Source organism: Panthera uncia, chromosome B1, assembly GCF_023721935.1.
Source record: "Panthera uncia isolate 11264 chromosome B1, Puncia_PCG_1.0, whole genome shotgun sequence".
Classification (NCBI taxonomy): domain Eukaryota; kingdom Metazoa; phylum Chordata; class Mammalia; order Carnivora; family Felidae; genus Panthera; species Panthera uncia.
Genome location: NC_064811.1, coordinates 42,699,554 through 42,714,711, shown reverse-complemented (window position 1 = coordinate 42,714,711; position 15,158 = coordinate 42,699,554). Strand labels below are relative to the sequence as shown.

Sequence of the window (15,158 nt, the reverse complement as noted above, 5' to 3'; positions counted from 1 at the left end):
GGCCACCCAGGCACCCCTAGGTACAAATTTTCTAACGTCAGGCTGAATGCCCTTTAACACTTTGAAGCTGAGTTTCACTAAGCTTGAAAAAATAATAAAAAAAGTTCCACTTGATTTATATATGTACATTTTTATTAGAATTCTTCAGAACTGTCAATAGTTGGACAATACACCAGGAAAAAAACACATGGAACATCAACATCCTTTAAACTTGCACCGCGCACATATTTACACATAAAGTTACTGTATATATAAAAAATATTTTCAAGGACTCATGGGCGGGGGAATTATTCAAAAGACATTATTGCTACATTTCAATATTTACAAAAAAAAAGCCATAAAATAATTTCAAACATTAAGCCACTGCAAAGAAACATCCAATGTGGAAAAAAAAAAAAACAAAACAACACAACTATAAAAATATAAACTTTCAAGAATATCCAAGACAAAACTCTCAGTGAAGTGCCCCTGAAGTACCTAGACACCCACAATCAACAGCCACTTATCTTACTATGATCAAAGTCAATAGAAACACAAAGGAAATTCTCTGACAAAGTATGGCAAATAGCGACAATCTCTTACGTGATAACAAAACCCCAAAACCTGTTACCTTTGGAAAGGTGCGAGAGTATAGAACTCCAGTGCAAATGGTTACTTCCAGCTAAACGACCACAGTTCTCTAAATGTAGTCTAAGGGACCCAGGAGGGGGAACCGTGAAGGCGGCATACCTGAATCTCGCGAGACAACAAACATGGCCGCATACACAGGGACCTCTGACGGTTGGGCAGGGAGTTATTAAAAAAAAAAAAAAAAAAGTCAACTCTAAGAATAATATCCAGGCTACAGCCCAAAGGGTACAATTTAAATATGTTTCAGCGGGAGAGTAGCCTTACGTCTAAGGAACGGATACAGTATGTTGAGTATATAAACATCAGAGTGCTTTAAGTGTTGGTGGATTGCAAATAAATAAGTACTCAAGCACTCTGCTTCCTACATGGCTGCTATGTAAGCTTTCGGGAAGCTCCTCTGGACAGCTGGGTGAAGAGAAGCAAGAGCAGTTCTGATGATGAAGGCCAAGCTGCTTCTTGAGTGTTGAAGGACCCTCTTGGGCTCAAGGCAAGAATACCCCCCAAAATATTTGTCTACAAGCATACACACACGCACACACATACACACTTATATAGGTACTGGCCCGGCGTCCAGGATATGCCTGCAGAGGAGGCTGAATCTAAACTTAATGTCTGGCTACAGAAGGATCCAAACTAAAACAGCACTGTTTTGTCACTCCCGAGGGAGTCATGCAGTCAGTCACTTTCTCAAATGGCATCCAATCCATTGAGCACAATGCCATTCTGAAGCTGGTAGGCTTGTTCTGGAGCATCTGCAGAGCAAGTTCATAGGCTACAAAAGGAGATCTTTGTTAAGATTGTGCTTGGCAATTATGGTTTTTTTTTTTCTTAAAAAAAAACAAAACAAAACAAAAAAAAAAGCACTGTTTCCTTCAAATTTGTCTGGCCCGTAATCTATTTCTACACACAGCAGACTTGAGCCAGGGTCATATCCAGAAACTACATCTTGTGGGTTTTCTCTCCTCAATATATGAACATGTACAATTTATAGATGAGTATATACAAATGCTGGCTGGGGAGGCCTTCTCTCTGAGTCAGCGCCCTAATAGCGAACTCTATTTACAGACCAGGTCAGTAGTAAAAAGGCTCATGCCCAGCAGCGAGTCTTATACTCCTGCTCGGGGAGCATTTTTCCATGGCCTATGTCTCATTCCTCAGCACAAAATCCTAGATTTCTTAAGCCCAGATAGTCATAGACTTCTGCCCTTTGTTCTAATAACATTCCATTTTCCACATCAAGAGATCAGGTTTCAGCTTCTAATCTTGCTGCGTCATCGTATCATTATGGATGGTTATGAGGCCCAAAGGCGACTACTGCCATTTATTCAAATAAACTATCAACTCTGCTCTTCAAACAGAAAGTGGGGAAGCCTTGGAAAGGCCCCAGGGTGTGTGGCCCATCCCACCCTCCCTTGCTCCAAGTCTGCATTTTGTTTTTGTTTTGTTTTGTTTTCGTTAATGGGGGCTGCCTCGTTATCGGGGATATGTGCAGTTCGAACCCTTACAATAGCGTGGTGGCTGATGACAAAAATCATTGGCCACTGAAGTGTGCTTGTAAAGACGGGATTACAGCGGGGTGTCCTCTACCCTGGAACAGGATGCGAGTTGAAGGGGGAATGAAATAACCAGGACAGGAACCAAAAGAAGAGGGATCGTTCTCGCTGGGGAGACCCCGGCGCTCCTCCTGCTTCAGGCATCCTCGTGGACCAGCAGAGGCTGGGTAGAAGATGTGCTGCTGCCCACAGAATTGATCCGCACACAATGGTCCACCGCTGTGGGGCGCTCCCGGTTCGGGCTGCAGTTTGCTAAGTTGGAATAAATCTGAGGAAAACAAGCCCACAGTTAACATGCCAGTCCCTACACCACGAACACAACGACAAAGGGGCCCATTTGGGCTTCGGGATCGCAAATAACTTACAAGGCCTTTTAAAGGGAGGAGATTTACAAGACTTTCACAGCCAAAACCCCAATCCTATTGACAAAAGGAAACACAAGCTTTGTTTTAGCCTTCATTTCCCCCCAGGTCTGATACATAAAAAGTGATGGCAAAAAAAATGTGCTGGGATGCATCTGGGAGCAAGTATTATCTAACCTATTAAAAAGCTTTATAAACCTCTGAGGCCAATGATGAACCCAATGGCTGATGTCATTTGCTGGGAAATCGGTGGCCCTTCCAGGGGTGGGAAATGCTGTTGTATTTGAAATCTGCTCGGACACCCGGAAAAGCAAGCTTTAACCCAAAAATATCGTGGTGTGCTCATAGAAAAGGTAGCTCCGAGCCACGATCCATTAAAAAAAAGCAGCTTAAATAAATCCAAGTTATAGTAAGGATCACGAATTCTTCCTTAAGAGCAGGAGAAGAAATAATGGATTTGAGTTTTGAACGCCCCCCCCTCCCCAAATCACTGGGAGGGATCTCCCAACTTCAAACAGCTCTTCATTCTATATGGCTTGTGGGCATGACAGCTAGCTACCATTTTCTGGCTATGCTTGTTTGAGCAGAAGGTCTATTTCACTGCAGTAACAAGCTGTCTTTTCTATGCCTTCATTCTAGTTCACATTACCCCACTGTCCAAAGGCTGAAGGGCCATGACACGTGACACAGAGAACACGCCGACCCCATGACCGGCACTTGGGGTGGGGGAGGAAACACGGTGCATCCTTATGAAACATTCCGCTTCCACATTTCTGCATGCAAAGCCCTCCACTCTTTTTCCTTCTCATCTCATGTGTTTAGGCTCAGAAAGGGGAGCCAGGCAGAAAGAACTGTTTCCACTGCTTTACGTGGCTGCCCAAAGCCCAGTTTGCCACCTAAGCCAAGGAGAGAAGGGATGAGTAAAGGTCTTCACCCCCAGAGCCTCAGAAGGGTGCATCTGGAACCAAGAGAAAGGAAGGAGGTTCTACGCCTGGCCAGAGGGAACTCACATGATTGGTGCTATCTGAAATCTGCTTCTCGATTAGCTGCACGATCTGCTTGAATGTTGGCCTTTTCAGGGGATCAGCATCCCAGCAAGTCTTCATTATGTCATACCTGCAAAGCAGAAAGCCATTTCCTATCACCCCCCAATGCCGTTAACCTGGCTTCTCACGGTGTATGCCATGTGACAATCTCAAATTCCAGGGCCGTGCAAACGGACATACTGAATGGCATGTGCATGATGAAATAAAACACCGTATATGTGAAAGGTGGCTGAAACTTTCCACATATTTGGTGACAAGAGATTATGAAAATAAGCTACAAAAATGACATTTGATCAAGATGTCATAAAAAGGAACCAGGTGACATTGACATTTCAAACCGTACCAGTGAAAACCCTTAACATCTGGGTTTCTATCTTCGTAAAGGAAAATAAAAGGGGAAGCACTATCTGAAGGAAAACGTGTCGGCCCTTACATTTCAGCAGGTGCGTGCTCAGGGCTGAGCATTCGGAACCCTTCCTTGATCATCTTGTAGAACTTAGAGTCGACTGGCATTCCAGGGTAGGGGCTGCTTCCTGAGGCACAAACGGTTTGCAAATCAGTGTTACTAATAAGCAAGCAGGACACTGACGAACCTTAAAGAAGATGCTGAGTCTAACCAAGGTGCCTTTGGCAAGGCATTTTACCTAAAGAGAACAGCTCCCACAGAAAAATCCCATAGGACCAGACATCACTTTCAAATGTGTACACACAGTTGAAAATGCTTTCAGGTGCCATCCACTTCACAGGTAGCCGAGCCTGTAATGGAAGCACAACAGATTCGGCCAGGTTAATTATTAAGAAGCTAAAAAAAAAAAAAAAAAATCCTGTAGACATTGCTCCTGCTGAGGGGGTGAGGGTGAGAAGTTGACTGCCCGCCATCTCACAAAAGCCTTTTCCCCTAGGACCTCAGATGACTCCTACTACCTCTGAAACTGGGGGCTCACACGATCCTATCCCCATTTTCAAAAGTGGGACATTGAGTCAATACAGCATGGCGGTTAAGAGCACAGCCGTCAGAGGCAGACACATGGGTTCAAATCCTGGCTCCGTCACTAGCCTTGAGTAACAGAGGTTTGTGAGTTACCACTGAATGTGTTTTCCCTTTTCCTTGATAGAAACATGGCCTCCCACAATAAAAACTACATTTCCCAGCTCCTTTGCAGCTTGGTGTAGCCATGCGACTCAAGTCTGGACACCAGGTTGTAGGTATGATACAGCAACTATAGGAAGACCTTCTTAAAAGATGGCTGGCATGTGCCCTTTTGCTCCTTCCCTTCTCATCCCTCCTCCACCCTGCCTTCCGACTGTGGTGGCTGGCTATCCAGTGGCCACCTTGGGCCAAGAACAGGAGGGCTACACCAGAGATGTAAGAAAATGGAAGGGTAAAAGGATTTGGTCCTGAGTGCTTCACAGAACCTCTACACCAGCCGTGGCCTGCGGCTACTACACTTCTTTTACTTTTCTTTTGGGTTTTCTGTCCTATGAAACCCAAACCATCCTTCATGAGTACACTGGGAAGGTCACAAGTATCTGTAATTAAAAGACAATCTCGGGGCGCCTGGGTGGCTCAGTCAGTTAGGCGTCCGACTTCGGCTCAGGTCATGATCTCACGGTCCGTGAGTTCGAGCCCCGCGTCGGGCTCTGTGCTGACAGTTCAGAGCCTGGAGCCCATTTCAGTTTCTGTGTCTCCCTCTCTCTCTGCCCCTCCCCTGTTCATGCTCTGTCTCTCTCTATCTCAAAAATAAATAAACGTTAAAAAAAAAATTTAAAAAGACAATCTCAATATAGGCTGCTAGAAAGCAAAAATAATACTTCATATTTCATGAGTTGTTTGGTGGGTTAAATGAGATCACATAGGTAAAAGTGCTTACCACAGTACTGCCGACAGACCAATCTCTAAACGATTGCCTTGCACAAGCGAGCACACAATAAATAGGGGCGGCTCATGGTGCCTAGGACTATTCCAAGGTGGCAAGTGGCAGACTGGTCTTTACATTCAACAGCTGAACTTCACATCCTGAAGTCTCTCTGCTAAAATCGAGTCAGACTTGCTGGGACTATTGCTCTTACAGACATTCTGGATGCCTGGATCTTAATCTACCACAAAAAGCTAACTCAGTCCTTCTCTTAATCCATTCAGGATTGAAACTGGGAAGACAATTTTGTTTTTCTAGTGTTAAAGTTATTTTAGCCAGCAGGAATGAGAAAAGAAAAGAAAAGAAAAGAAAAGAAAAGAAAAGAAAAGAAAAGAAAAGAAAAGAGAAAAGAAAAGAAAAGAAAAGAAAAGAAGGGAAGGGAAGGGAAGGGAAGGGAAGAGAAGGAAGAGAAGAGAAGAAAAAAGAAAAGAAAGAAAGAAAGAAAGAAAAAGAAATTAAGGAAGAAGAAAAGAAAAGAAGGAAAGGAGAAGAGAAGAGAAGAGAAGAAAGAAGGAAGGAAGAAAGAAAGAGAAAGAAAAGAAAGAAAAAGGAAGGGAAGGAAGAAGGAAAGAAGAGGAAGAAAGGAAGAGAGAAAAAGAGAGAAAAAGAGAAAAAAGAGACAGAGAGAAAAAGAGACAGAGAAAAAGAAAGAAAGGGAAGGAAGGATGGAAGGGAGGAAGGAAGGACACATTCCAGTATCCCCTCCCAGATTTTATACCTAAGTTCCTACAGGGAGCTTTAACCTGAGATTGAAGGTGTCCTGAACTCAGGGGCCTGTGGACTTGGAAGGGGAAAAAAAATGCCATACATTCTTATTTTCACTAACTTCTAAATGAAGTTTAGCATTTCCTTAAGTTCTGGATGAAAGCAATAAAGCCCAGTAATGTCAGCAGGTCCTGTGATTCCATCACCAACAGTCACTGCAGACACCTCCATCATGATTAGTGTTTACGTTCATCACCACTTTGAAATCAGTTTTTAGACCCACGGCTAGAACAGGTTATTCTGTGTAACAAAGAAACACGCGTACTGATGTCAAAAAATACACTTTTTTAATATTTTGATAACTATATTCCAATTTAACTGCTTTTCTTGGTAATCCTATAGATTTTATTTTATGCATTTAAGACAATGTTCTGACAAGGTATCCGCTGGCTTCACCCGCAGAAATATGACGAAGAACCTACGAGGAATGGAAGAACTTTCTGAGAAGCTGACACAGGGAGATGTCACATGACTATGATGTAGCAAATCTGAGGCAGTAACATGTTGTGGGAGTTTCCCTGCTTTTAACTTGTCCCATAAATCCTCCTTGCCCAGGAGCCTGGTGAAGAGAGATCTGTAATTGGTTCGTGCAACAGACTTGAGCTGGAGCCCACAATCTAGAAGCCTGGTGGGACCTAACCCATCCTTGTTCATTACAGGTCGCGAACCAATCACAAGCTATTAAGAAGCTGCAGCATAACCACTGTCATGATTATTTATATCCCACATAAGACATCTATAAAGAACAGTCAGAAGAACGACCGCCACGTGCATATTGGCTGCAACGCACCTGAGCTCTGTAAAGTTCTAAGCACTTCACCTAGATTCACTCATTTAACCCTCCTAACAACTTGATGAGTCAGGTGACAGTATCATTTCCCAAGAAGAGAAAAAGAAGCAAGGTTGAGAGGCCCCGGGTAATTCTTGCCAAACATCACAGAGCCATTAAATGATGGAACCAGATCCGAGCTCGGCAACGGCAGTCCAGAAACTGCCGTCTTCCTCCTCTTGCCCTTCTGTCACTATTCCAAGGCCTGGATCGGGGACTACCTCTCATTCTTTCTTCCAGTAGTGCATGCACCGGGATGGAGAGAACTTGGTTTCATTAACCCTCGTAATAATGAAGTGCAGCGTCAGAAGAGATTTATTAGAAATACATGCCTTGATCAGGAAGGAAAGCCAGAAACACTTCTGTAAAACCAAGCCAAGTACAGCCTACCCATAGAGATGGCCACAGTGACACAGGACAAAATATTACATTATCCTAAGGCACACACACAGCTACCATCAGGAATAAATCTGGACTGGGGAAACAGGCCTAGGAAAGAGATGCAGAAGAATATATATACGGGACTATATGGCTTCCCACACTAACGGGATGCTGCTTGTAGATCATGGGCTCTGGATTCAGCCTTTAACCGACCTGTGTCATCTCAGAATCAGTGATGTTTATTACTAAAACATATAAAACATACTGAGCTTTAGTTTCTCCAACTCTGAAAGAGTGAAGACATTGCATTCTAACACCCAGGGGTTGTTCTCAGGATACAATGAAAACTGGCAACGAAATAAAGCACTCTGAACTAAAATCACTATGTTCTATAAGCCCATGATTACTTACGAAACTATTTAATATGCTCTCTATTGGTTATAAGATCCGACATTCTACATACCTAATTCTGAACATAACCTTAGATTTTAATCTTTTTCACATAGCATGTCAATCTCCAGATAAAATTCCCCCGCTGTGACCTTCAGGCCCACATTTGTTTCACTTGAACAAAACAGAGTTCATTGCTATTCTCAGGCTATAATGAAAATTAAGGCTATTTCTGTTTCCTTCACATGCCCCATAATTACACAATTAGAATTAGGAATTCTATTATCGGAATGTTAGTTGTAGTAATGTTCAGCATACCATGCAAATTTTGCTGAAGGACACTTAATTTGACTGCTAAAATGCATGCTATCTCAAAGGTAGGATTTGCATTACGAAACTCATAAAAAGCAATTCTTAGAAAAACTTGAAACTAACATCCTTCATTGGACTGTCAAGCAGAGAGTGGGTACTTACGTTTCCTTTGACCACATAATTAGAATCATTCTTGATGTCTCTGGCTAGACCAAAATCACAAATCTTTGTGATTCGACCATGAGTAAGGAGGATATTTCTAGCAGCCAAGTCTCTGTGAATACACTATTAGGAGAGTGGGAGAGAAAAGAAAACCATTTACATTTATTTTAAACTCCTCAAGAATGAAAACTACGTGCAATGTTAGGATGCTGCTTCTGTCACACAGGTCCAGTAACTTGGCTTCGCACTGAAGCTATTCGGTGCACCAAAAATAAACATCTAAATTACGCTCTGAATGATGTGTGTTTCGCATCGTTAGGACCTTAATTACTACAATCGCTTTCAAAACCAACTCGAATACATTTTCTTCCTCTTAGGACTGCTTTCATTCACAGGAAAATACATTATAAATAGTCACATCATACTTTTTAAGCTGAAAACTCATTTTGCATGCTTCTTTTTGAATGTCCTTTTATAGAGTTTCTGAAATGTGTTTGCAACTTCAATTTGATGTCTCCCAAGGACACAGGGAAGAGGCTCTTTATTTCAGCCATCCTACATCCTCTTTTAGTTTGGTAATTGTTTGGAAATGTCACCAGTGACACTTACGGGGAGGATCTGTTACCTCCTCCTAGTCTGCCAGTCCCATTTGCTAGGGCACCCCTCTCACCCTTCCAGAGACTCTGTTCCTTGTTTTGATTCTATCATTCCCTTCCCATCCCCATCTTTTCCCCAAATGCTTATCATTCTGACTCCTTTATTCCCCCACACTTCATAAACCATACAATATTTGAGGTCCAACTTCAATAAAGCCCAAGTATGTGCTTCACCAAGCATTGCAACTGCATGAGGTACCCCTTCCTTTTGCTGATGAAATCATTCTCTCTATTTTCTAAGAGCAGCTCCCGTACCCTAAAAGCCAAAGTTTTTAAATGAATTCAATGCATAAAAAAAAAATATTCATAGAAAGCTCATTTAGACAGGCTTGCACTTTAAAGCTTATAAATGAGAACAGGAATTCCAAAAAGACAGCAGTTGGAATATGAAGAAACTAAATCTCCTCTGTTTTTGGTTACTGCACTTCAAAATGACACTGTGCATTCGAACTATGGCTCCAAAGTGCTCGGTGGGGTTGGGGCTGGGGGGGTTGGTGTGGGAGTGCCTTCCCGGGAACCACGCCCACTCACATTCTTCGAGGCGAGGAATGCCATGCCCTTGGCCACCTGGTACGAGAAGCTCAGCAAGTCCTCCAGGTCTAGAGCCAACTCATCGTCCTCCATGATGGCAGGAGTCACATCTCTTTCTATGTATGAGCCTGTTAGGAGGAGGAGGACTTTGTTAGCAATTAAACCTCAAAGCAAGGAAAACAGAAGATGGTGACAACAGGGATACCAAAGGGCTGGTAACGAAGGGACTGATGTGAACGTGCAGGCAGGTCATCTCCCCGGTGCTGAGGAAACGGAAGTGCTCAAGCACAAAGTTAATATTCATCACCTGGGGCCTCAGGGGAGCAGGATCATGAATTAATACAAAAACCTCGTGTTTTTGATATGTAAAACATGCATCTGATACATTGTGATCTGCAAAATACATATGTGATACACATGTATTTTCATACATGCAGTAAGATGCGCATACACAGTTACAAACGCTCTGACCCCAATACCCACTTGGAACCCTTAACTGCCATTCAACATTGGCACTGTTATTGGGGGCTACTGTAACGGGGAACCAGTCGCCATGGGGCACGGTATGATATTTCAGAGCAGTATGAGAAATCCTCTCGAAATGAAAAAGGTACCCACCTATTCTGGCGGATCTCCTTTTGTCTGCCTTGGTTGGCACAACATAAGAAACGCCGGGTTTCATGTCCATGTACTCATTAGTACTATCGTTGCTGGGAGAGAGGAAATATCCATCCATCAAATCATGACTGAACAAAATGGGAAAAAGGGGAGTACCCACGGGGCAGGCTCTATACCCTCATTCCCTTCTTTACAGAACAGGCTGATTTTGTTCAAAGAAAGTACTGCCAGGTCTGAGTGAAGAAAATCTTGTTCATAAGATAGGAGATTTTAATATTCAACATTAGGGTCCAATCCCCAGGAATGAGACGGCATGTTTTGTGTTCAATCGTAGATGGGGGATTAGAAATTCCCCATCTCTTGACACCAGGGATTTAATGGGGAAACAGAGAGTAAAAAAAATTAACCCCCATCCCCTTAAACTCTCTAAATTAGCCCCAAGAGACAAGATGAAAGAGACAAGACACAAAAGGCAAGAACTTCTGAGATGTGTTATGGGGGGAAGGCAGGGATCGTTAACATATAGTGACTGATGGAAGAAGGTTTTAAAAAAACCAAGTTTAGTTCAGATAAACACCAATAATTTGGATGATTTTCTGAACCATCTGGACCTCTTGAATCTGCAACATTTGGCTGGAAAGTCTTCAAGATTTCTAGTACTTCCTGCTTCTGATTAGCATAGAAACACTGTGACAACAATCTCCTTCAGATTATGCTGGTGGTTCCAGTCCCATATGGGATCCCAGTGCACAAAGAACACCACGTCGGATTGAACAATTTAGGCCATTATTTCAGAAAGTTGAAAAATATCTATGGGGCCAAGGTTTTTAGAAATAAGGCAAAGAGGCTCATTTATTTACACAAAGAGCATATGTTCTGGAGAAACTAACCAAAGGTGGTTGGTTTGTACTGTATTTTACTACCACCTGACACTACCCAAATTTACTGGGCTAAAAAAAAAAATAAAACAAAAAGCCTTCGCCTGGGGTTTAAAACTTTAGCCAGGGCAGGTACAGAAAAGGGCTTTAAGAGGTAACCGTCCACCAATAATATTTGCTCTTCTTGAGGGCCTGGAGTCAAGTTCGAAAGACAACGTCTTGCCATCTCAAAATGCAGGGGGACAGAGTGAATAAAAGGCAGAGGAGAAATCCAATACACAATTTCAGAAATATAAAGCATAAGGGAGGAGTATGATTTCTGCTGGCCTCTGGGTGAATCTAGGAAACCTTCATAAATGGTGGATCTCAACCTTTGGAAAGAACGGGCAAGGTATGGCAGAGAAGAATCCTATTCTGGTTGGTAAGCCACATTCGTCCTCCTTAAAGGAATTTGAAGCTCCTTACACATCATTCAAATTCAGAACTATATTAAGTATAAAACAGATGAAAATAAGGTACAGAACTTTTAAAAATGTGCTAGTCTTTGTGCCTTTTTATAGCATGATGAGTTTTTTAAAAAAGGGCAAGGTATACAGAAATAATTCACAGGTAGACGGTGAGAAACCTACATGCAGAGATACGTTCAGAGCTCTCTGCCACTCTGTTAAAGGTTTTCAAGAAGTTTACTGAGGCAACTCAACAATACAGTAACAAGCCCGACAGGGTGAATGAAATGACACACAAGAACAGAGTCATAAGAGAAACAGGTACAGAATTCATTCGACTGAACAGAACTAATGCCTTGAAACAAATGAAAGATGCATTTAAAAAAATCAACGGAAATCTAAGTTTAACACTATTCAAATCTTTACAAACACTATTCGAACTTTCTAAATTGTTGGTGACATCTAAATGATTTAATAATTCTGATTTTGTGCCTCGAAGTATCTCTGTTCACGTTTTTTTTTTTTTTTAACAATCGGCCTTGATTGCAAACCCTTATGACCCCTTGAACTGCCTGTCAACAGCTATTTATGTAAATCAGCCTTACCAGGAAGACTCCTTTGACTGCAGAAGGTTCTTATAAAGTGCCACTTCTGCATGATCTTCCTGCTTTGAGCAAATAAATGAATCACGTTTTCTTCTCAAAAAATTCAAAAGATCACCATAGCAACAATACTCAGTAATGACCAGGGTGGGCCCTACAGGCATATAAGAGAAGGTTAAATAAAGAGAGATGAGATATATAGACAATGCTGCGCCTCCCCCCCCCCCCATAATTACACTCAGGAGTGATCATAACCATTAACATTCAGGTTCGTTTGACAAGCCCACTTAGTACCAATACAATCCTACCTATTGACACCGCTGGCAAAAAATAGCATTCTGTGGGGTCAAACTGAACAAGCAAGCCCCCTTTACCTGCCTTTCTAAGTGATGTCAGTGCCTGGAGCCAGGCATGACTGCTGGCTTTACAAAGAGTTACCGCTTTCAATGTTGTACGACTATCAAATTTCCTCCATGAATCCTTTGATTCACTTCTGTTTGCAGGGGCTCCACACCCTCTCCCACCGTTATTGTGGAAATGATGCAGAGAACAAACTGCATAATAAGAAAAAGCAACCACACGGAACAGCCGGCTGATATGTGACCGTGCCTACAACTGCAGCCCTGAAGTTAACAGGCAACTATTTCACTTGGGCAGACATGTTGGTGAACCATGCATGATGTGGATGCCACCTTCACGGGGGCTGTTTTAAGAAATTATGGAGGGGCGCCTGGGTGGCGCAGTCGGTTAAGCGTCCGACTTCAGCCAGGTCACGATCTCACGGTCCGTGAGTTCGAGCCCTGCGTCAGGCTCTGGGCTGATGGCTCAGAGCCTGGAGCCTGTTTCCGATTCTGTGTCTCCCTCTCTCTCTGTCCCTCCCCCGTTCATGCTCTGTCTCTCTCTGTCCCAAAAATAAATAAACGTTGAAAAAAAAAAAATTAAAAAAAAAAAAAAAAGAAATTATGGAGGCCGTCAACTTGACCGCGAATCTCTGTACATCTTGAGGAAGATGGCTCATCTGGTCCTTTGGACCAACATGTTTTCTGGAAACATCACAGAAATCCTTGATGGAAGGCTCTACCTCAGAACGGCTTCAGACCGGAAATTTATTTTCTTGCAGAAGTGAAGTGTCTGCCTCATTTGGTGCATTATTTGAGAACTGGCAGGCTTCGAAGTCTATCTTTAATTATGACGTGCAAATGAATGTTAACCCTTTAGTGACTACAAATGATCCAGCAAAGTATAAAGCCTGCAAGATCGGGAGACCTGCTGGATGAGAGGAGACATTCTCAAGATCCTCAGGAGGTCAATGTCGAGGCAACATATGTGACAGTAACTAGGGTTATGTCCTGGGCTGTCCCACCCATGACGATAAAACTCAAATACACACTCTGAAGAACAACACTTTTGGGAGCAGAGGCGTGAAATCGAGCAAGAGGTCAACCTGGGCAAAAATCTTGCAAGAAGCTTGTAATTGAGCATTGTCGAAATCGTATGAAAATTTCCCCTTTTTTGATCATTTGAAAGATAATAAAAGGCAATTTGGTCATGGCTTTACCTCCAACGGTGCATGCTCCGAGAAGATTCACAATATTCATGTGATTGCCGAGGTAACTCAAGACTTTGAGCTCGGACATGAGGGCTTCTCGTTCGGTTAAATGGGCACTTGCTAAAATTAGAGAGATCTCATTTTAGCAAAAAGTACATCTGGCAAGCCAATGTTGAGGGCATGCAGCAGCCTACAGGAGAAAAGCTTACGTTTGAGCATCTTAACAGCAACGGTCATGGCCGCATCCGACTTAATCAGGCCATATGCAGTGGCCTCAACCACCTTCCCGAAGGCACCGGCACCCAAGGTTTTCCCTGCAGAAAGGAAGGGAAGAGAGCACGTGGTGGTGTTGGGACCAACGGACCACCTGCGTAATCTCAAACTCAACAATTAAGGAACTGTTATAGAATTAAGGACAAATCTGTCCATGACATCTCCCTATAATGTGCAGTAGGCCAACTCTATCAAAGGTGGTGACATTTCACAGAAAACGCGGTTTCAGGTGCAACAGAACAAAGGAAGTTATTGGGGTTCCCTAAAGTCTTTGTTATGCGCACCCAAAGAGGTTACACGGAAAGCCCCGGCTTCATACTGACCAAAACTCAGCCTGTTTCTGGGAAACTCCCATTTGTGATCGTAAGGAAGCTGTGTTGGGTCTATGTAAACATAATTGTTTCCATTTATCTCCTCGACAACCTTCCACTGCACTTCATACATGGGTTTCTGGTCGGGGGAGAAAGGGAAAGGTATATCGTCTTTTAATGATGAACATCTCAATCATTACAGCGCTTATTAGGGGAGAGAGCAAAGGAAGGATTACCTGTAAATATTTGTAGGTAAGTATCATCACGATAATACACATCATACCAGCTGCGATCACAAAACCAATCAGCAAAGGTGTGAACAGGGTGTGAGGATGCATTTGTTCTAAAATGAAAGGGGAATGTGGAATCACAATCTATTAGCAGGGACGGATCTTTATCCACCTGACCCCAAACTCGCCCATCTCCCAGCCCATGGCAGGGTTCAAAGCCATGGGCATTCTCCCTCCTTGCCTCGCTTATTATCTTACTCTTGTTATTCAAAGGAATCTTTTCAAATAACAACTTAAACCAGGCTCCTGTGGAGGTTGAGATTTCTGTAGCATAAGAATAATTTTATGCCGCTTGTCAACAAAAAACAACATACGAGTGAGTTTTGTACTTCAACCAAATTCCTGCTTTGGACAGCTTTAAGAAGTTTCCTTTCTGGAGGGTCTAAACTTTCTTCTTTATGCTTCCCTGCATTTTCCAAATTTTCTACATTGAGCAAGAATTTCTTTTACAACCAAGAAAACATTGTAAGAAAACATTTTTAAAATGTTCTTTCATTGCTTGAGTAAAAAAAAAAAAATCTATGATGAAGAACAATGGAAGATTCTTCCCTCATTACTCAAAACTGAAAACACACAACTTTTTGGCACACATCTTTGCCAACTCAAGAAAACAAAAACTAAGCCCTAAGAATGTAGGCGCCCGGTTTCTTTGTCTTCT

General features: G+C 42.6%; 1 protein-coding gene across 1 annotated transcript in view; it reads right to left on the bottom strand.

Annotated features, from left to right (window-relative positions):
- Positions 1 to 285: 285 nt before the first annotated feature.
- Positions 286 to 15,158, bottom strand: part of KIT (KIT proto-oncogene, receptor tyrosine kinase) — an 87,218-nt gene continuing 72,345 nt past the window's right edge. The window contains exons 10-21 of the mRNA XM_049630475.1: positions 14,447 to 14,553; positions 14,223 to 14,349; positions 13,836 to 13,940; positions 13,636 to 13,746; positions 12,081 to 12,231; positions 10,152 to 10,243; positions 9,534 to 9,661; positions 8,347 to 8,469; positions 4,236 to 4,347; positions 4,025 to 4,124; positions 3,556 to 3,661; positions 286 to 2,451 (exon numbers count right to left, since the gene is read on the bottom strand). Coding sequence (XP_049486432.1) covers positions 2,320 to 2,451; positions 3,556 to 3,661; positions 4,025 to 4,124; positions 4,236 to 4,347; positions 8,347 to 8,469; positions 9,534 to 9,661; positions 10,152 to 10,243; positions 12,081 to 12,231; positions 13,636 to 13,746; positions 13,836 to 13,940; positions 14,223 to 14,349; positions 14,447 to 14,553 — 1,394 coding nt within the window. The 3' untranslated portion in view covers positions 286 to 2,319. The remainder of the gene's footprint in view (positions 2,452 to 3,555; positions 3,662 to 4,024; positions 4,125 to 4,235; positions 4,348 to 8,346; positions 8,470 to 9,533; positions 9,662 to 10,151; positions 10,244 to 12,080; positions 12,232 to 13,635; positions 13,747 to 13,835; positions 13,941 to 14,222; positions 14,350 to 14,446; positions 14,554 to 15,158) is intronic.